This window comes from Sycon ciliatum, chromosome 6 (genome assembly GCF_964019385.1).
Source record: "Sycon ciliatum chromosome 6, ocSycCili1.1, whole genome shotgun sequence".
Taxonomy (NCBI): Eukaryota; Metazoa; Porifera; class Calcarea; order Leucosolenida; family Sycettidae; genus Sycon; species Sycon ciliatum.
Window position 1 is genome coordinate 6,008,327 of NC_088648.1, and position 22,888 is coordinate 6,031,214.

Here is a 22,888-nt window from a genome sequence, read left to right on the forward strand (position 1 = left end):
ACACACACACACACACACACACACAGCACAATATCGCAAAATAATTTCAACCTTGGGGGCGGCGGAGGAGGGGGGGGGGGGGGTGGTGTCCAGTACAAAAATTCAAAGAGTACAAGCTGCATCCTTGGAAGTTTCTTCAGACAACTCCGAGGGTTTGCACAGAACAAGAAAAACAATGACTTAAAAATGCACCTAAGGGCATTCTAAACCGAAGAATTCACCCATCCAACATAGGCTCATGGCACACTGACCAGCCAAATGGGAAGAATCTACATACAGGTAAGAGGTTTTCACACACAACATGCTCACATAAATATGGATCTATTTGATAATGGTTCCTGATGGTTGGAAGGCAGGGGGACTGTGTCATACGGAAAATTCTCGCCAAAAGATTTCTTTTCGAGGGAAGGGTATAGTTTATGTGTTAAACAAGGGAACTAGAGCATTGCAACAGAGAAAAGGAATAGAGCTAAAAAAACACTCTGCCCAGCCACATACTGCACATATGCTTTATGAATATCACCAAACAAAACAACACTGCCAGAAACAGAGTACTGGACATGAAATATAGATGTATGACCAACACTTCTCACTCCAGTGGAGAATCAGGTGTACAGTTTACAGACATTCTCTGGAGTATTTGTGCAGATGGGGAGAGAGAGGGGGGGGGGGGGCGGTATCTTAGGGAAACAATTATTCCTGAGATGGGTCTTGTACAATGTGCAGTAACCGCACCAACACAGGTACAACTTTACAAGATCAGAAAGTGCTGATATTACTTCTCCATGAAACTACAATACTATGTACCTACCGGTGATTTGTAGGGGAATTATCTTTGTAGAACTTCCAACAGATGTTGTGACAACGATAGTGTAATCACCCACTGCTTCAGAAACTACACTGATATCCACTGTCAGATTAGACCAGAAACACCCATTGCTATCATTCAGTGAGGTGATCACCTTCCCACTGCCTATACCTCCACTGGCCTCTGTCCTCCAAACTACCGCATTGGCGGACGACGGTGCTGGCTTGATGGTAGAGTTGATGCACACGGACAGAACTGCTGACTTTGTTCCATCATCCTCACTCACAACCAGTCCACTGCTTCCAATAGGAGATGACAAAACAGGACCAGCTGGAGAACAACAGAAACAACGATGATGATGACAACAACAACAGCAACACTATCAGAAATGCAGACATCAGACCTCTTGTAGTCTCCTCAGTACCGTATTTTACCGACGATAAGCCGCACGTTGAACAATCCAAATTCACTTGCAGAATATTATCGGCATGAACAACGATGCGCAGTTCTACATGAAGACAACCTGCAGGATGTCACCGGCATGAGCAGTGGTGGACAGTTCAGTAAAAGACACAATCTCAACAATGGGGAAGAACATGCATGTAGTTTCCATGAAAGAAAGAGAAGTGAATGTCCATCAGACAAACACACTGATTAAAGCAACTCACCATGACAATCTGGAATATTTCTAAAACTGTTTATTCCAGCAGACACCTTTTCGCATTTACTATGTTTTGAAGTAGACACGGTCAAACCATCAGCACACACTACTTCATAGTCTGATGAGGTGGTGGTCTGTGTCTGACCATCTCTAGAGCTCTGTCCAATCAAACCTGTTGCACGTGATTGACCATGGTGGATGGTTGGTAGTTCACACAATGGAACTAAACAAATCAGATGTTCAACACAAACACACACACCCACACCCCCACACACACACACACACACACACACACACACACACACACACACACAAACACACAAACACACACACACACACACACACACACGCACACACACACACACACACACACACGCACACACACACACAAACACGCACAAACATGGTTGGTTGGATTGGTTGTGTTTATTTGAATTCGCAAACCGACGGACTGAACATGTCCAATGACAAGGAAGCGAATGAAGTCCAAGTAACCCAGGTATGGGAAACTCGGCAGAAGACACAGATGAATGGAAATATGGGAACAGAAGGCTCTCAGCAAACACATGCGCGCGCAACCACACAAACACACACGTGGGCGCATACACACACACAAACAAACACACACACACACACACAGCACAATATCGCAAAATAATTTCAACCTTGGGGGCGGAGGAGGAGGGGGGGGGGGTGGTGTCCATTACAAAAATTCAAAGAGTACAAGCTGCGTCCTTGGAAGTTTCTTCAGACAACTCCGAGGGTTTGCACAGAACAAGAAAAACAATGACTTAAAAATGCACCTAAGGGCATTCTAAACCGAAGAATTCACCCATCCAACATAGGCTCATGGCACACTGACCAGCCAAATGGGAAGAATCTACATACAGGTAAGAGGTTTTCACACACAACATGCTCACATAAATATGGATCTATTTGATAATGGTTCCTGATGGTTGGAAGGCAGGGGGACTGTGTCATACGGAAAATTCTCGCCAAAAGATTTCTTTTCGAGGGAAGGGTATAGTTTATGTGTTAAACAAGGGAACTAGAGCATTGCAACAGAGAAAAGGAATAGAGCTAAAAAAACACTCTGCCCAGCCACATACTGCACATATGCTTTATGAATATCACCAAACAAAACATCACTGCCAGAAACAAAGTACTGGACATGAAATATAGATGTATGACCAACACTTCTCACTCCAGTGGAGAATCAGGTGTACAGTTTACAGACATTCTCTGGAGTATTTGTGCAGATGGGGGGAGAGGGGGGGGGGGCGGTATCTTAGGGAAACAATTATTCCTGAGATGGGTCTTGTACAATGTGCAGTAACCGCACCAACACAGGTACAACTTTACAAGATCAGAAAGTGCTGATATTACTTCTCCATGAAACTACAATACTATGTACCTACCGGTGATTTGTAGGGGAATTATCTTTGTAGAACTTCCAACAGATGTTGTGACAACGATAGTGTAATCACCCACTGCTTCAGAAACTACACTGATATCCACTGTCAGATTAGACCAGAAACACCCATTGCTATCATTCAGTGAGGTGATCACCTTCCCACTGCCTATACCTCCACTGGCCTCTGTCCTCCAAACTACCGCATTGGCGGACGACGGTGCTGGCTTGATGGTAGAGTTGATGCACACGGACAGAACTGCTGACTTTGTGCCATCATCCTCACTCACAACCAGTCCACTGCTTCCAATAGGAGATGACGAAACAGGACCAGCTGGAGAACGACAGAAACAGCGATGATGATGACAACAACAACAGCAACACTATCAGAAATGCAGACATCAGACCTCTTGTAGTCTCCTCAGTACCGTATTTTACCGACGATAAGCCGCACGTTGAACAATCCAAATTCACTTGCAGAATATTATCGGCATGAACAACGATGCGCAGTTCTACATGAAGACAACCTGCAGGATGTCACCGGCATGAGCAGTGGTGGACAGTTCAGTAAAAGACACAATCTCAACAATGGGGAAGAACATGCATGTAGTTTCCATGAAAGAAAGAGAAGTGAATGTCCATCAGACAAACACACTGATTAAAGCAACTCACCATGACAATCTGGAATATTTCTAAAACTGTTTATTCCAGCAGACACCTTTTCGCATTTACTATGTTTTGAAGTAGACACGGTCAAACCATCAGCACACACTACTTCATAGTCTGATGAGGTGGTGGTCTGTGTCTGACCATCTCTAGAGCTCTGTCCAATCAAACCTGTTGCACGTGATTGACCATGGTGGATGGTTGGTAGTTCACACAATGGAACTAAACAAATCAGATGTTCAACACAAACAAATACACCCACACACAAACACACACACACACACACACGCACACACACACACACACACACACACACACACACACAAACATAGTTGGTTGGTTTGGTTGTGTTTATTTGAATTCGCAAACCGACGGACTGAACATGTTAATGACAAGGAAGCGAATGAAGTCCAAGTAACCCAGGTATGGGAAACTCGGCAGAAGACACAGATGAATGGAAATATGGGAACAGAAGGCTCTCAGTAAACACATGCGCGCGCAACCACACAAACACACACGTGGGCGCATACACACACACAAACAAACACACACACACACACACACAGCACAATATCGCAAAATAATTTCAACCTTGGGGGCGGCGGAGGAGGGGGGGGGGGGTGGTGTCCATTACAAAAATTCAAAGAGTACAAGCTGCATCCTTGGAAGATTCTTCAGACAACTCCGAGGGTTTGCACAGAACAAGAAAAACAATGACTTAAAAATGCACCTAAGGGCATTCTAAACCGAAGAGTTTACCCATCTAACATAGGCTCATGGCACACTGACCAGCCAAATGGGAAGAATCTGCATACAGGTAAGAGGTTTTCACACACAACATGTTCACATAAATATGGATCTATTTGAAAATGGTTCCTGATGGGTGGAAGGCAGGGGGACTGTGTCATACGGAAAATTCTCGCCAAAAGATTTCTTTTCGAGGGAAGGGTATAGTTTATGTGTTAAACAAGGGAACTAGAGCATTGCAACAGAGAAAAGGAATGGAGCTAAAAAAACACTCTGCCCAGCCACATACTGCACATATGCTTTATGAATATCACCAAACAAAACATCACTGCCAGAAACAAAGTACTGGACATGAAATATAGATGTATGACCAACACTTCTCACTCCAGTGGAGAATCAGGTGTACAGTTTACAGACATTCTCTGGAGTATTTGTGCAGATGGGGGGAGAGGGGGGGGGGGGGCGGTATCTTAGGGAAACAATTATTCCTGAGATGGGTCTTGTACAATGTGCAGTAACCGCACCAACACAGGTACAACTTTACAAGATCAGAAAGTGCTGATATTACTTCTCCATGAAACTACAATACTATGTACCTACCGGTGATTTGTAGGGGAATTATCTTTGTAGAACTTCCAACAGATGTTGTGACAACGATAGTGTAATCACCCACTGCTTCAGAAACTACACTGATATCCACTGTCAGATTAGACCAGAAACACCCATTGCTATCATTCAGTGAGGTGATCACCTTCCCACTGCCTATACCTCCACTGGCCTCTGTCCTCCAAACTACCGCATTGGCGGACGACGGTGCTGGCTTGATGGTAGAGTTGATGCACACGGACAGAACTGCTGACTTTGTGCCATCATCCTCACTCACAACCAGTCCACTGCTTCCAATAGGAGATGACAAAACAGGACCAGCTGGAGAACAACAGAAACAACGATGATGATGACAACAACAACAGCAACACTATCAGAAATGCAAACATCAGACCTCTTGTAGTCTCCTCAGTACCGTATTTTACCGACGATAAGCCGCACGTTGAACAATCCAAATTCACTTGCAGAATATTATCGGCATGAACAACGATGCGCAGTTCTACATGAAGACAACCTGCAGGATGTCACCGGCATGAGCAGTGGTGAACAGTTCAGTAAAAGACACAATCTCAACAATGGGGAAGAACATGCATGTAGTTTCCATGAAAGAAAGAGAAGTGAATGTCCATCAGACAAACACACTGATTAAAGCAACTCACCATGACAATCTGGAATATTTCTAAAACTGTTTATTCCAGCAGACACCTTTTCGCATTTACTATGTTTTGAAGTAGACACGGTCAAACCATCAGCACACACTACTTCATAGTCTGATGAGGTGGTGGTCTGTGTCTGACCATCTCTAGAGCTCTGTCCAATCAAACCTGTTGCACGTGATTGACCATGGTGGATGGTTGGTAGTTCACACAATGGAACTAAACAAATCAGATGTTCAACACAAACACACACACCCACACCCACACACACACACAAACACATGCACACACACACACACACACACACACACACACACATGCACACACACACACACACACACACACACACACACACACACACACAAATGCCTCATTTCTCGTTGGCTGACGTAGGAAGGAAACGAGAAATGTAGTTCTTTTTTGTCTTTCTTTTGCATGACGTAACATTTGCTGCTCGCAAATGCGAGATATTAGGAGCATGCGCTCCGGCTGTGGCATTCTTTTTCTTCTTGCTTTGCAAGTGTAGTGTATTTCTCATCCCGTGTTTTCAACGTACTTTCAGGATCCTTTTAGGAACATGCCTCCCCGAAAAAGGACCCGTCGTGCTGCAAGCGCTGAACCCGCACGACTGCAGGCTGACGCGCAGCAGAACGATGCGGCGGCGGCACGCCTGGAGGAGCAGGCAACTCGCATCAGGCTGCTCGAGGCCCAAATCGAGCTCGAAAGGGCCAGGGCCCCGGAATCCCCACGCGGCAGAGGTCGCAGACGGAGGCGTTCTCCGTCATCGTCGTCGTCGTCATCATCTAGATCATCGTCGAGTGCCAGCAGTGCATCGCTTTCACCCAGCCCCAGGGGCCGGAGATCCAGGTCCAAAAAATTCAAAAAATCAAAAAGTTCCGGCAGGAAGGCTCGCCGTCATCGCCATCGCTCGAGTGCTACGTCAACGGGCCCCAGTAAATGGAGGAACGTGGCGTATGAACACCAGCACGCAGTCAACGCCCGGCTCCAGGAGCGCCTGGAGAAAGTGCGGAGGGCACTAAAATCCGACCGGCTGAGGAGCGCAACGAAGAACCTAAAGAAAGGTGAGGACATTCTAGAGGACAGGCAAGAGTGGCTCGCCGTCGCCGATACCCATGGGGTAGAGGTGGCGAACAAATTTGTGGAGGAAGGGGGAATCCTCAGCATTGTGACCTCTGCCGAAAAGAGCAAGAGACTGAATGCGGCCGTGCAGTCCGTGGCCATGCAGCGGCCCTTTCGGGGGGCATCCCATCCAGGTTTGGCAGGGGCGGGGTGGTCACCCCTAAAGCAGCCGCACGAGGGGCTGAGCAACCACCACAACAGCAGTCACCTTCTGGGCCCAGCGAGGCACCAAGGACGCAACCGGGGAGAAACCCCATCCAGCCTGGCCCCAAAGTCTGCTTCCGTTGCGGCGAGCCAGGCCACTTCATCAATTTCTGCCAGAAGCCAGCCGCTCAGAAATAGCTCTGAGGGCTGTGCGGACAGACTCCCCCCTGATGCAATAGATGATGAAGTGTATTCGGTGCTGAGTGTTGTTGACGAGGGGTGCGTGGCGGGCTTGTGTGAATCTGACGATCAAGGGGAACAAGAGGGGCAAGGGGTGGTGGTGGGCAGTTAAGCTAGGTGCAAGCCATTTTGGGAAACTATGGGGGCATCCGAATTTGTGCTAAGGATCATTTGTGAAGGGTATCTACTCCCGTTCGTGCAGCTACCAAGGCCGAAAACTGTAAAAAATCACAGTAGCGCTCAGTGCCAATTTGATTTTGTCACAGATTCAATTAGAGACTTGATGGAAAGAGGGTGCATAAATTAGGTCAAGAGTGAGGAGGCAGTGATTTGCAGCCCTTTAGGCGTGGTAAATAATGGAAAAAAGTTAAGACTCATTTTGGATTCGAGGTACGTCAATACTTATCTGGCGAAATTTAAATTCAAAATGGAAGACCTGAAAACAATCGCAAGAGTCTACGAAAAGGGCGACTACGTGATTACTTTTGACCTGAAAAGCGGGTACCACCACATTGAAATTGCACAGGAGCATCAAAAGTACTTGGGGTTTAAGTGGTTTAATGCGGAGGGAACTATCACAACCTATGTATTTTGCGTGTTACCGTTTGGCCTCTCCACGGCTCCTTATGTTTTCACAAAAGTGACACATGTTTTACTGCGGCGTTGGAGGGAGTTGGGCATAAGATGTCAGCTCTACATGGACGACGGGTCTGGTGGGCACTCTACTGTCGAAGGGGCAAAGGTGGTGGCAAAACAGATGAAAGCTGACCTCTTGAGAGCTGGGTTTGTGCCCAATGAACAAAAATCCCAGTGGGAGCCATCACAAACGGTCGAAATGCTAGGCATGCGCATTGACCTCAAAGAGGGTCGAATTTTTGCGACAGAGCGCAGAGTGGCGAGGCTTAAAGAGTGCCTAGCACGGCTGAGCGGTCTAGCAGCGCCACCCGCGAGGGAAGTGGCGAGGCTAGCCGGCTTCCTGTTGTCTATGTCGCTTGCGCTCGGGCCAATTTGCCGTCTGCGTACCAGGGCATTCTACAGCATGATATTGTCTAGGAGTTCTTGGTACGCCCCAGTGAAATGGCCGGATGCGGCAAGGTGCGACTTGGAATTTTGGAGCACGGTTTTTGAAGACTGGCACGGCCAACCATTTTGGAAAAACTGCCCAAAGGCAACGGTCCTGACCTGGTCCGATGCGAGCGACTCTGGCTGGGGCGGATTTTTAGTAGACGGCAGTGCAATCGAGGTAGCCAGAGGAGAGTGGTCCAATGAGATTTTGAATGACCGAAGAAGCTCCACGTGGAGAGAATTGAGAGGAATCGCGTTGGTGCTTGAATCATTAGCACACAAACTAGAAGGAGGTATCTGCATTCACAGAAGCGATAACCAGGCAGCTGTGCACATTATCCAGGTGGGCAGCAGAAGGGAGCATTTGCAAAGGGAGGCCATGCGAATCCTCCAGGTGTGCATGAAACACGGAATCCGCCTGATTGCCGAATGGGTTCCCAGAGAACAAAATGAACTGGCAGACTACTATTCGAAAATAGTCGACACAGATGATTGGCGGCTAAACCCGGCTGTTTTTGAACAAATCGAGCGTTTGTGGGGTCCCCATACGCTAGATTGCTTTGCGAGTCTGAGGACGAAACAGTTAAAGCGTTTCTGTTCAAGGTGGTGGAATCCGGGATGTTATGCGATCGATGCCTTTACGGTTGATTGGTCAATGGAAACGGTGTGGCTTACACCTCCGTTCCACCTAATACCCAGGGTTTTGAGTATGTTAAAAATGTGCTACGGCCATGGCACACTGGTTGTGCCTAAGTGGGTGTCAGCGGATTGGTGGCCAAAATTACATGGGAGGCAAAGCTGGAAACCATTTGTAAAAGGAGTTTTGGTGCTACCCCATGATGAAAACACATTTCTGGAAGGTACCTGCCCTTACAACTTGCTGGGGGGCAAGCAATATTATTCAGAAATGCTGGCTTTAAGAGTGTGCATGAAGAATAACTGTTGCTGATTTGCGTACTGACACGATTGCTGTGGTTTTGTGGCGCGAGCACATGTGAGTGCACGGTGCACGAGGCATTGTCCTATGTTGGTGTTCAGGGAACACCATTGCCTGCAGGGCAGGAGGCAGATGCTGCTGACAATGTCATAATCCGCAGGGCGGACGGATGCTGCTGCTGGTGATGCCGATGACGATGTTGTAGCCCACAGGGCTGGCAGACGCTGCTGCTGATGCCGTTGTATAATGCTCTTCAAGTGATGCTGATAGCTGCTGCAGATGCTGAAGCCGACGCTAATGCTGATGACTCTGTTGACAGGCGCCTCACGTTATGATCTTGTGTTCATGCCTAGAGCTGAGGGCGGTTCAAGTGGAACCAACCCAGGAGCTCGTGAACCTATCCAGGAAGATTCCAGAAGTCATGTTGGCGAGTAGGGCACCGGGAACAGTGACCAAGTATTTGTCGACATTTCAGCGCTGGCAAGAGTGGGCTATCAGTCAAGAGATCCCGAGCGTACCAGCCGAGTCTTGGCACATATGTTTGTATGTCGTGAAGCTGCTCCAGGAGGCACGGACAGCGTCACCAATAACATCCGCTATTTGCGCGTTGGCCTGGTCGCACAAGGTGCGAGGCCTACCGGACCCCACAGACAACGCACAGGTTCGGAACCTAGTCCAGGCCGCCAAACGACTGCTGGCGGCGCCGAAGAACCGGAAGAGGCCGATGACGAAGCAGATGCTAAACCAAGTTGCTACCAGGCTCTTGCGCAATGAATCACTGCAGAACTTGCAGACAGCGACTCTGATGAAGGTTGGTTTCGCAGGGCTCTTGCGGTGGAACGACTTGTCAAACATATACGTCGACGAGATCGAAATCAAGGAAGATTACATGGCACTATTTCTCGAAGTGAGAAAAAATGATCAACTGCGCCAAGGAAACTGGGTGCTGCTGTCAAGATGGCATGGAGCAGTATGCTCAGTGGCTCTGACAGAGCGACTGCTGTCTAGAGGTGGCTACGAAGGCCACCAGAAGTTGTTCGGCCGTATTCGGCGAGGAAACGCTAGTCAAGTTGTCCGGGACCAGATGTCTTACAGCCGTGCCCGAGAGCTGATCCAGGACGCGCTGTGCCAAGCGAACTTCAACCCAAGCGCATTTTGGCTGCATAGCCTGCGTTCTGGGGGAGCATCGGTGGCCGCGGCAGCAGGAGTCCCGGATAGACTGATCCAACGTCAGGGCGGCTGGAGAAGCGAAACATCCATGCGGATGTACTTCAAGGAGTCACTCTCAGCAATGCTCTCAGTGTCAAGGGCACTGGCCATCCATTAGCTATGCTTTGCTGCTCTTGCTGTTGCTGCTGTCCCCGCAGAGGCTGTTTGTTGTTGCTGTGTGCGTGTGTATGTGGGTGTGCATGTGACTGAGGTGTGTTAGGGGTGGGGGCACGTATGGTGTGGCTGCACACAGGAGTGAGAAAGGTGTAAAAAAGAAATGCCTCATTTCTCGTTGGCTGACGTAGGAAAGAAACGAGAAATGTAATTCTTTTTTGTCTTTCTTTTGCATGACGTAACATTTGCTGCTCGCAAATGCGAGATATTAGGAGCATGCGCTCCGGCTGCGGCATTCTTTTTCTTCTTGCTTTGCAAGTGTAGTGCCCATGCCCGCCCGCCCTAGTGAATGGTTATTTTGTTGAGTCGTTTGGATATTTCCGTAGCACACCGCTGGCGGTGTGCTCAGATTGCAGACTGCACTAATTTCTTGCTGTTGCTGCTGTCCCCGCAGAGGCTGTTTGTTGTTGCTGTGTGCGTGTGTATGTGGGTGTGCATGCGACTGAGGTGTGTTAGGGGTGGGGGCACGTATGGTGTTGGCTGCACACAGGAGTGAGAAAGAGAGTAAAAAAGAAACATGGTTGGTTGGTTGGTTGTGTTTATTTGAATTCGCAAACCGACGGACTGAACATGTCCAATGACAAGGAAGCGAATGAAGTCCAAGTAACCCAGGTATGGGAAACTCGGCAGAAGACACAGATGAATGGAAATATGGGAACAGAAGGCTCTCAGCAAACACATGCGCGCGCAACCACACAAACACACACGTGGGCGCATGCACACACACACAAACAAACACACACATACACACAGACACACACAAACACAGCACAATATCGCAAAATAATTTCAACCTTGGGGGCGGCGGAGGAGGGGGGGGGGGGATGGTGTCCATTACAAAAATTCAAAGAGTACAAGCTGCATCCATAGCCAGCAATCGCATGTCATCACGTACATTCAAAATCAACATAATTTTGCGAATCGACCTTTTTTTCAGGATCACTTTTCAACAAGGACGAAGCAAAGTCGGCCGAACGAAGCCTAGAGGAAGAAAATCACCCTCTCCACTTCACCATCACGATACTGACATAGATACGAGATGAAAGAACTAAAAAATCCACAAGAAAACTGTACGGCCATCTTCGGTCTGACTTTGGTCTGAGAATTTCTATCACGATCAAAAATGTACGAGGAGCACTCAAAAATACGCCACAGACGTACCTTTATCGCTCTCTACTCCTTTTTCAAGGCACAAAAGTCGACTCTCCACTTTCAAACCAGGAACTAGACATACCAGTGGTCCTTTTCAGCTGCACCACGAGCGCAGGAAATGTTCACCAAGGGGCGCAGAGCAGCATCCATTCCAGAAAAAGAGCTAAAATACGAGTGAGACTGCATGCCTGAGTACATGAGTACATGTATGAGTACATGCAGAAAATAGTCAATTTCAGCGTTTCTGCTCCAAACAGCAACTAGCTTCGACTAGAAACAAAGATTACACCAAAGGATCAAACAACAACCATTTTCTGCCGTTTTTTTGCAGATGGCTTCCTTGTGCTTGGCCCAGCACGCCAAAAATCACACCTCGGAGGAGTACAAAAATTACAACGCTCAGATGTCCTCGATTGCTGGCCATGCTTGGAAGTTTCTTCAGACAACTCCGAGGGTTTGCACAGAACAAGAAAAACAATGACTTAAAAATGCACCTGAGGGCATTCTAAACCGAAGAGTTCACCCATCCAACATAGCCTCATGGCACACTGACCAGCCAAATGGGAAGAATCTACATACAGGTAAGAGGTTTTCACACACAACATGCTCACATAAATAAGGATCTATTTGAAAATGGTTCCTGATGGGTGAAAGGCAGGGGACTGTGTCATACGGAAAATTCTCGCCAAAAGATTTCGTTTCGAGGGAAGGATATAGTTTATGTGTTAAACAAGGGAACTAGAGCATTGCAGCAGAGAAAAGGAATAGAGCTAAAACACACCCTCTGCCCAGCCACATACTGTACATATGCTTTATGAATACAGTGAGTATCGTTTATAAAGTGACCGGGTGTAACGATATACCGGCTATAATGATCGAACTCGCCAAAATCAAAATCAAATCACAAAAAATACAGCTAAAATATCACTATACACACTATTATCGGCTATACCGATATATCGCTTATTGTGATGGGCTTTAGGAAGCAAACCATATCAAATGCACAGGAAAATATCGTATATACTGATCAAGAGTGATGATCACAAAACAATTGTTCTTCAAATTTATAAAAGAGAAAAGGACATATGGATACGAGTTAAGAGTAACTCTCCATCACTGTAACATGATACTATATACAGTCAGAAAGTGCAATAACTAGGCACAAAACTGACAGAGTACTGAGACATTCGACGTCCTGACACCTAACTTCAACACATCTCCGTAGCGCTAACCGACAGCCTTCCAACTTGGAAGGTTCAAGGTTATGAAAAGACCAAAGAGGGGAAGGCAAGCGCAACGAAAACGAGCAAAAGCTACAGTCCCAACGGAACAAAGAATGTCGATCGTTACTGGACGATGACGAGACCAGTACGATATTTGACAAAGCGGTCTAACTACAATTCGAAGCAGCAAAGCAGCACACCACCCAACTTGGGTGGGTCATAAATATCAAAGATAAGTAAAGAAAGGGAAGCTTTGCGAAAACGAATTGTACAAGCCGAAAGCCAAACTCCTACAGTACTCCTCATGCATGACATTGTGATGGACTTGTTGACTACAAAACAAGTTGTTTCACACGACGTACGTTTCGCCGTATGGTTCGTGACGGCTCATCAGCTTCTTTTACATTTATTTATGGCTCAACATCCGAGTTTCAAATTGCACACCTGATGAGCCGTCACGAACCATACGGCGAAACGTACGTCGTGTGAAACAACTTGTTTTGTAGTCAACTAGTCCATCACAATGTCATGCATGAGGAGTACTGTAGGAGTTTGGCTTTCGGCTTGTACAATTCGTTTTCGCAAAGCTTCCCTTTCTTTACTTATCTTTGATATTTATGACCCACCCAAGTTGGGTGGTGTGCTGCTTTGCTGCTTCGAATTGTAGTTAGACCGCTTTGTCAAATATCGTACTGGTCTCGTCATCGTCCAGTAACGATCGACATTCTTTGTTCCGTTGGGACTGTAGCTTTTGCTCGTTTTCGTTGCGCTTGCCTTCCCCTCTTTGGTCTTTTCATAACCTTGAACCTTCCAAGTTGGAAGGCTGTCGGTTAGCGCTACGGAGATGTGTTGAAGTTAGGTGTCAGGACGTCGAATGTCTCAGTACTCTGTCAGTTTTGTGCCTAGTTATTGCACTTTCTGACTGTATATAGTATCATGTTACAGTGATGGAGAGTTACTCTTAACTCGTATCCATATGTCCTTTTCTCTTTTACATTTATTTATGGCTCAACATCCGAGTTTCTTCAAATTTAGTTCATTTCTTCCAAAACTGATCCAGTGTTGCCTGGATGCATCTGGCAGCAGACGTGATTGAGAGAAAATTCTTCCCTGTGTGCTGTAAGCAGCCACATGTACACATGGCTGCTTTTCATGCTTTTTCCAGCATGTACGCATCATTTCATGCACAGTCATGTGCCATGTGTCAGTCATACATGCAAATCGGATATAGTGATGCACCGGATATAGTGATAAATTATCGAAAATCAAAGGGGCACGTTATATCCACTATTTACTGTATCACCAAACAAAACATCACTGCCAGAAACAAAGTACTGGACATGAAATATAGATGTATGACCAACACTTCTCACTCCAGTGGAGAATCAGGTGTACAGTTTACAGACATTCTCTGGAGTATTTGTGCAGATGGGGGGAGAGAGGGGGGGGGGGGGCGGTATCTTAGGGAAACAATTATTCCTGAGATGGGTCTTGTACAATGTGCAGTAACCGCACCAACACAGGTACAACTTTACAAGATCAGAAAGTGCTGATATTACTTCTCCATGAAACTACAATACTATGTACCTACCGGTGATTTGTAGGGGAATTATCTTTGTAGAACTTCCAACAGATGTTGTGACAACGATAGTGTAATCACCCACTGCTTCAGAAACTACACTGATATCCACTGTCAGATTAGACCAGAAACACCCATTGCTATCATTCAGTGAGGTGATCACCTTCCCACTGCCTATACCTCCACTGGCCTCTGTCCTCCAAACTACCGCATTGGTGGACGACGGTGCTGGCTTGATGGTAGAGTTGATGCACACGGACAGAACTGCTGACTTTGTGCCATCATCTTCACTCACAACCAGTCCACTGCTTCCAATAGGAGATGACAAAACAGGACCAGCTGGAGAACGACAGAAACAGCGATGATGATGACAACAACAACAGCAACACTATCAGAAATGCAAACATCAGACCTCTTGTAGTCTCCTCAGTACCGTTTTTTGCCGACGATAAGACGCACGTTCAACACTCCAAATTCACTTGCAGAATGTTATCGGCGTGAACAACAATGCACAGTTGTACATGAAGACAACTTGCAGGATGTCATCGGCATGAGCAGTGGTGGACAGTTCAGTAAAAGACACAATCTCAACAATGGGGAAGAACATGCATGTAGTTTCCATGAAAGAAAGAGAAGTGAATGTCCATCAACCAAACACACTGATTAAAGCAACTCACCATGACAATCTGGAATATTTCTAAAACTGGTTTTTCCAGCAGACACCTTTTCGCATTTACTATGTTTTGAAGTAGACACGGTCAAACCATCAGCACACACTACTTCATAGTCTGATGAGGTGGTGGTCTGTGTCTGACTATCTCCAGAGCTCTGTCCAATCAAACCTGTTGCACGTGATTGACCATGGTGGATGGTTGGTAGTTCACACAATGGAACTAAACAAACCAGATGTTCAACACAAACACACACACATACACACACACATGCACAGACGCACACACGCACACACACACATGCACACACAAACATGCACACACACACACACACACACACACACACACACACACACGCACATGCACACACACACACACACACACACACACACACACACACACACACACACGCACACACACACACACATATACACACACACACAAACACACACAAACACAGCACAATTTCGCAACACAATTTCCACCTCGGGATAGGAGTGCGGATACTCTTTTCTTTTTCCTGTGCATTCCCGCTTTCGACTTTATCAGGCAGGAGCAGGCTGAAAGACAGACTTGACAGTTGTTCTCTCCACTCTAGTGCAAGTAAAAATCCTCGTACTGGAGGTTTTTGATTGTGATGTGAGAAAATGCAAGACTTGAAACTCGTTCGAGGTGGCAGCTGAGTAACTAGAAAGTTACGATGGTTCTCCGACATCGAACCTGCCACAGTACTTGATGAACTAGTGTCACCAGGCTGAGTGACCAGTCGGAGTGTCACTATCGGTGATGTACGTAGGTGGTAGCTACATGTATGATACTCATGGTTGTAGTTTGTTCCTTCAATCGACGAGCTGAAAAGTAGTTCGAAATATTGCATACAAGATTACGGATTTGTGAAGATTCATTTCACGAGTTCAACAAGCTAGCACTAGCAGCTAGCTGGCCAACAGCACATCAGCTGTGTCAGGCACCCCAGCTAGCTATGGGCGCGAACATCTTCTGAATGCAATGAGTACCAGTTCTCTGCGAACATAGCAAATAGGATTGCGCGAGATCACGGAAGTTTTGCTAAACCACTCCGTCCTTGCATGGCTTGAATCACATCGATCTGCAGTTGATTTGCGTACATGTATCAATATACATGTAGCTTGTAGGACCATCTACATGTACGATTGTAAGTAACCAGGTAACTGCCTGTGAAGTTATGTACATGGGAAAATGCACGGATGACATTCATTTGGAATCTTCATTGCCATAATAATTTTATGATACACGAATCAATTGCGAATCATAATGTAGTATCAAAATACAACCTGAGAATATACAAATTAAAATCATGATTTATGTGAGAAATGCGCAAAAAAATAATATGGCTGCTAAAGGGTATCCGTTAACCCGCCCGTTAAGAAAATTACCCGTTCGTTAGTTAAAGGTACACCCGTTTGACCCCTATTAAAATATGGATCTATTTAAAATGGTTCCTGATGGGTGGAAGGCAGGGGACGGTGTCATACGGAAAATTCGCGTCAAAAGATTTCTTTTCAGGGAAGGATATAGTTTATGTGTTAAACAAGGGAACTACAGCATTGCAACATAGAAAAGGAATAGAGCTAAAAAAAACACCCTGCCCCGCCACATACTGGACATATGCTTTATGAGTATTATTATTCAAGCAGTAGTTTGGAGGCGGTGAAAAAACAGTTTCGTAATCAGTATTCGCATGCAACGATGCAAATCCACACAACTCAGTAGACACTTCCTTTCTATCAAACGTTTTCTTTCCCTTCTCTTCAGGATAATACAGGGAATGTTATCAATTTGAAGAAAAAAACACATAACTATAATAGAGAAGGAAAGAAAAATCAACACTTCAACATAGGCGATAACATGATTAAAGTGTTAAAAACTCAAAGACAAACAGCTGCAAGTTGTAGACAAACACTTTGAACACATCAGGGAACGCTTTATCTTTTCGATTTTGACACGTGGAAGGTCTAAGTTACATCTTGCTGTGTTAGAAGCTCTGTATATTCGTAAACTAGATCCAGAACTATGTGTACAGAAGGAGAATGTGTTTTTGAATTCTTTATTCTCGCGATGGCACCATCGCCAATAAGAGATAAATTTATGAGAAGGTGAGATTGTGGGTTAAACAGTTGGAAAGTGATTTACATCACTTTGAACTTTACAAGTGTTATCGTTGCAGTTGTTTGGTGTCATACCTCGTGACAGTGTGACAAGTGTTCCCTGATGTGTTCAACGTGTTTGTCAACTTGCAGCTGTTGTTTTAAAGTTTTTAACCATTTTATCGCCTATGTTGAAGTGTTGATTTTTATTTATTTCTCTATATAGTTATGTATTAATTCAAATTAAACATTCCCTGTACTATCCTGAAGAGAAGGGAAAAAAACGTTTGATAGAAAGGAAGTGTCTACTGAATTGTGTGGATTTGCGTCGTTGAATGAAAATACTGATTACGAAAACCTTATTATTATTATTATTTGAACAAACGGCGAGGAGACAACAATTTGATAACCGCAATCAGTTATCAAATTATTATTATTATTATTATTATTAAAAGCATGTCCGCGTAGGTGGCGCGGTGCTACTTTCGCATATGCCATTCAAGATTGATGCCTGAAGAGTAATAAAATACAATGAAATGACAGAAATGACGTTGACAAAAGCCGGTTATGAATATCACCAAACAAAACAACACTGCCAGAAACAGAGTACTGGACATGAAATATAGATGGATGACGAACACTTCTCACTCTAGTGGAGAACTGTTCTCTTGAATTTTGATCAGATGTAAAGAGAGGGGGGATTTATCTCAGGAAAACAATTATTCCTGAGATGGGCGTCAGGCGAAATAGCACGTCATAGTACATTTGAGATCAGCGGGAAGAAGATGACGACGTCCACTAATTTAGTATCTGTGCACACGAATCTGCTGTGTGCGTGTGACTCTGTGTGTCCGCTATGACATTATCCCCTGTGGTTCCATGCCTAGCATGTACGTCTGAACCATCCTGCAAAGTTTGAATGACGTAGGTTGAGCGATTGCTCCGCGAAACATACTTTTCGAAATTCTCTTCATAGTATATCTTCCACCATTGAAATTTCGAATTTCTTCGAATTTTTTTGCTGAGAGGGGTGGCTTGCAACCTCGATATGGCTTGTTCCAGGCATGCTTTGGAGCTATCTCCTGTTAAAGTAGTGGCGGGGATCTGCCCTGCAACTGCTACAACAAAAAATGATTCCATCTGGGAAAGGGTGAGACCGCGAATCTCGGTTGAACATTGAGTATTTCAAGCCTTTTCATGACGAAGATGGAGTTATTTTTGGAGATGGACGTCGCGGCAAAGGACATGGTGTCCGACTTCTGGCGTCTGGTGAAGCCAGGGATCATTTGTCCAGTCAGGTCGGCAGCCTAACCGTCGGTAAGCTTGTGTTTGGATCCCCTTCTGCTCGATGTGGTAGATCACAAACAATTTGATATAGCACAAATTGATCTCAGCAGCGTGCGTACAGTATTTTATATTCAGAAAATCCCAAAGTGTCTCTGTGTGGCCGTCCTATGCCACGAGAAACTCCAATCAGGCTCCTATGTCCTCTGCCTTCATGATTGAATGTCCACTTCGTTTGAACAACGAACACAACAATCATGGACGGCTATGCAATGAAAATACAGCTGTACTGGAGCTGAAAAAAATGAAAAAAACGTGCTCAGGATGAGACTCGAGTACACGCATACTCTCCCAGCAGGTGAAACGCAATTTTTTGTGAAAAATGCGTGTCGCCGACTCACTAGTAATTTCGCCTGACGGGTCTTGTACAATGTGCAGTAACCGCACCAACACAGGTACAACTTTACAAGATCAGAAAGTGCTGATATTACTTCTCCATGAAACTACAATACTATGTACCTACCGGTGATTTGTAGGGGAATTATCTTTGTAGAACTTCCAACAGATGTTGTGACAACGATAGTGTAATCACCCACTGCTTCAGAAACTACACTGATATCCACTGTCAGATTAGACCAAAAACAGCCATTGTTATCATTCAGTGAGGTGATCACCTTCACACTGCCTATACCTTCACTGGCCTTAGTACTCCAAACTACCGCATTGGCTGACGACGGTGCTGGCTTGATGGTAGAGTTGATGCACACGGACAGAACTGCTGACTTTGTGCCATCATCCTCACTCACAACCAGTCCACTGCTTCCAATAGGAGATGACAGAACAGGACCAGCTGGAGAACAACGGAAACAACTATGATGATGACAACAACAATAACAGCTACAATATATCAATGCAGACATGCGACCTCTTGTAGTCTCTTCATTGCCGTATTTTAAGGAGAATAAGCCGCACATTAAGCTGTAAAAATGCCCTTTACAGAATGTTAACGGCACAAGCAACAGCACACAGTTCTACATGAAGACGACTTGCAGATTCTCATCGGCATGACCAACAGTGCACAGTTCTACATGAAGACGACTTGCAGATTCTCATCGGCATGCCCAACAGTGCACAGTTCTACATGAAGACGACTTGCAGATTCTCATCGGCACAAGCAACAGCACACAGTTCTACATGAAGACGACTTGCAGATTCTCATCGGCATGACCAACAGTGCACAGTTCTACATAAAGACGACTGGCAGAATGTCATCGGCATGACCAACAGTGCACAGTTCTACATGAAGTCGACTTGCAGATTCTCATCGGCGCAAGCAACAGCACACAGTTCTACATGAAGACGACTTGCAGATTCTCATCGGCATGACCAACAGTGCACAGTTCTACATAAAGACGACTGGCAGAATGTCATCGGCATGACCAACAGTGCACAGTTCTACATGAAGGCAACTTGCAGAATGTCATCGGCATGACCAACAGTGCACAGTTCTACATAAAGACGACTGGCAGAATGTCATCGGCATGACCAACAGTGCACAGTTCTACATGAAGGCAACTTGCAGAATGTCATCGGCATGACCAACAGTGCACAGTTCTACATGAAGGCAACTTGCAGAATGTCATCGGCATGAACAACAGTGCACAGTTCTACATGAAAACAACTTTCAGAATAACATTGACGTGAGCAGTGGCGATTCAGTAACAGTTCAGTAAAAGAAACACTCCCAACAATGGCTTACAACAGTTTCCATGAAAGAAAGAGAAGTGTATGTCCATCAGCCAAACACACTGATTAGAGCAACTCACCATGACAATCTGGAATATTTCTAAAACTGGTTTTTCCAGCAGACACCTTTTCGCATTTACTATGCTGTGAAGTAGACACGATCAAACCATCAGCACACACTACTTCATAGTCTGATGAGGTGGTGGTCTGTGTCTGACCATCTCTAGAGCTCTGTCCAATCAAACCTGTTGCACGTGATTGACCATGGTGGATGGTTGGTAGTTCACACAATGGAACTAAACAAACCAGATGTTCAACACAAACACACACACATACACACACATACACACACATACACACACACATACACACACACACACACACACACACACACACACACACACAAACACACACACACACACACACATACACACACACACACGAAATGAGCACAATTTAGCAAACAATTGAAAGAGCTAAAGCTGCATTCTTGGAACTTTCCTCAGACAACTCAGAGGGTTTGCACAGAACAAGAAAAACAATTACTTATAAATGGGTTAGGGGCAAGGGAGTGTGTCCTATGGACACTTCCGGTCAGAAGATTTCTTTTCGAGGGAAGGTTATCGTTTATGTATTGAAACAAGGGAACTAAATTTAGTAATTTTGTATTTTTATTGTTGTCCCAAAAAAAATGTTGTCTTATCTTGTAGTTCTTTGGCTCCTGATCACGATGGTGGTAATCGTTTCTCTCCGCAAGGGCTGGAAGTGGGTGAAAACTTGAAAAGAAGGTCCCCAAAATTGTCTCGAAGTACCGAGTGACGTCACGCCGGCCTTGACCTCCACGCGTACATTCGTCGTCAAAAACGAAGTTCAGCCCTTGTGCTGGTCGATCGAGCTAGCTGTTCCGATGTGCGGTGCACGCTTGCCTACTGAACTCTAACACAGATGGGTACGTCGTACCGAAGGAGAATGCCAAAGAGGCAGAGACTCACATGCAGCTACACAGCCAAATCAAAATAAAAAGCTGCTGAGCTTTCACCTTTTTGACTTCTTCCGCGAGGAACTAAGTTCTATTTTGTGAGCACGGAAGCACGTCAATGTTTTGAACTTTTCGTGTGAGGAACAAGACGATGATGAGTGTGTGTGCCGAAAACAGTCCTCCTCTGGCCGGCGATAACACCACCAGCCCGAGCCCCAAAGGAACGCAATGCAGCTACGTGAAGGCGATTCATCTGACGATGTTGCTGAAGACGCAGATGACAAATCCGACGTCTTTCATTTCAGAGTCGGGTCGGCAACACCGCCACCTTCGATACAACGAAATAATTTACAAGTACGAGGTATGTGTGTCACACTAACAGCAAACAAATATCCTTCCAATCCTTCGTAATAACAAATACCGGTAAAACAAAGAGCTGGAGCTTCGTGGAGGAAGTACCAATGCGACAAGCTGCTATCGACTTTTTGTTTGTTTTGTCCCTTTTTGGCGTTCTGATTGTGTACAACGTACACATCAGTGTCCGAGTTCAGAAGGCAAGCGTGCACCGTACATTGTGATATCGAAACAGTTGGCTCGATCGACCAGCATGCACACGGGCTGAACTTCGTTTTTGACGACAAGTGTATGCGTGGAGGTCAAGTCCGGCGTGACGTCACTCGGTACTTCGGGACAATTTGGGGGACCTTCTTTTCAAGTTCTCACCCACTTCCAGTCATCGCAGAGAAAAAAACGAATAACACTATCGGGATCAGGAGCCAAAGAACTACAAGATAAGACAAAGAAATTTTTTGGTGACAGTTCCCCTTTTAAGGATTCCGCAAACCATTGCTACATAGAAAGGACATAGAGTTAAAAACAAAATAAAAAATAAACAAAAATAAAACACCCTACTGCGCCACATGCCGGATACATGTTTTGTGAATAATAATAGTAACACAGCACGCATATACCTCATATGAAATGAGCCGTCAGATGCGAAAACCGACCTTATGGGAAACACTGCACAGTGCAGAAAAATGCACTTGAAAGTTGGCGAGTTTACGCACTGGTGCGCATGGACAACCAAGCTACAAACCTTCGTATTTCAGTCAAATATCGGTCTTTCGGGACAATCCAAGTATGTAAATCGAAGAGAAAACTCCAAGGAATCCAATGCAGCAAGCGCGATCGCGGCACGATGCTGCGTTCCCCAGCTGCGAAGCCTGCAAGATACGTCACGGCACTTTGCACTTCTACGTGCAAATCAAACGATCCAGACCCGGGGTTTCCCCCTTTTCAAGCGACCTACGATCTCGGCAACAGGCTCAGACGTCTTGGAAGCTCTCAGTGCATCTTCACGAAAAAAATTGGGCGTCCTGGGATAATGGAGATGGAAATGGCGAGCGATTTTCGTGTGACGGCGCAAGTCCAGCGCTGAAGCGATGTCTGCTGCTTGTTGCGCTGGAGCTGTGCTTTATTTGCTATCGGATTTGGGCCCAACGGGTTCCTCGTCGCCAGAGCTTTCCAGAAAGCCCACGTTTGTGGAAATCGGTCAAAGGAAACAGGAAATATTCTACAAAGTAGGTGAAACAATTGTTGGTATTGCACCCAAAATTGAGATGCAATTTGAAACGGTCTCCTATTGTAGAGGCTATAACTTTACT

At 45.6% G+C, this 22,888-nt stretch overlaps 1 protein-coding gene across 1 annotated transcript in view; it reads right to left on the reverse strand.

Moving 5' to 3' along the window:
* LOC135819980 (mucin-3B-like) overlaps positions 1-22,888 on the reverse strand; it is a 94,329-nt gene that overhangs the window by 42,807 nt on the left and 28,634 nt on the right. Inside the window, exons 10-19 of the mRNA XM_065333280.1 lie at positions 20,326-20,541; positions 19,023-19,349; positions 15,096-15,311; positions 14,431-14,757; positions 5,559-5,774; positions 4,894-5,220; positions 3,553-3,768; positions 2,888-3,214; positions 1,477-1,692; positions 812-1,138 (exon numbers count right to left, since the gene is read on the reverse strand). Of these exons, the coding sequence (XP_065189352.1) occupies positions 812-1,138; positions 1,477-1,692; positions 2,888-3,214; positions 3,553-3,768; positions 4,894-5,220; positions 5,559-5,774; positions 14,431-14,757; positions 15,096-15,311; positions 19,023-19,349; positions 20,326-20,541 (2,715 nt within the window). The remainder of the gene's footprint in view (positions 1-811; positions 1,139-1,476; positions 1,693-2,887; positions 3,215-3,552; positions 3,769-4,893; positions 5,221-5,558; positions 5,775-14,430; positions 14,758-15,095; positions 15,312-19,022; positions 19,350-20,325; positions 20,542-22,888) is intronic.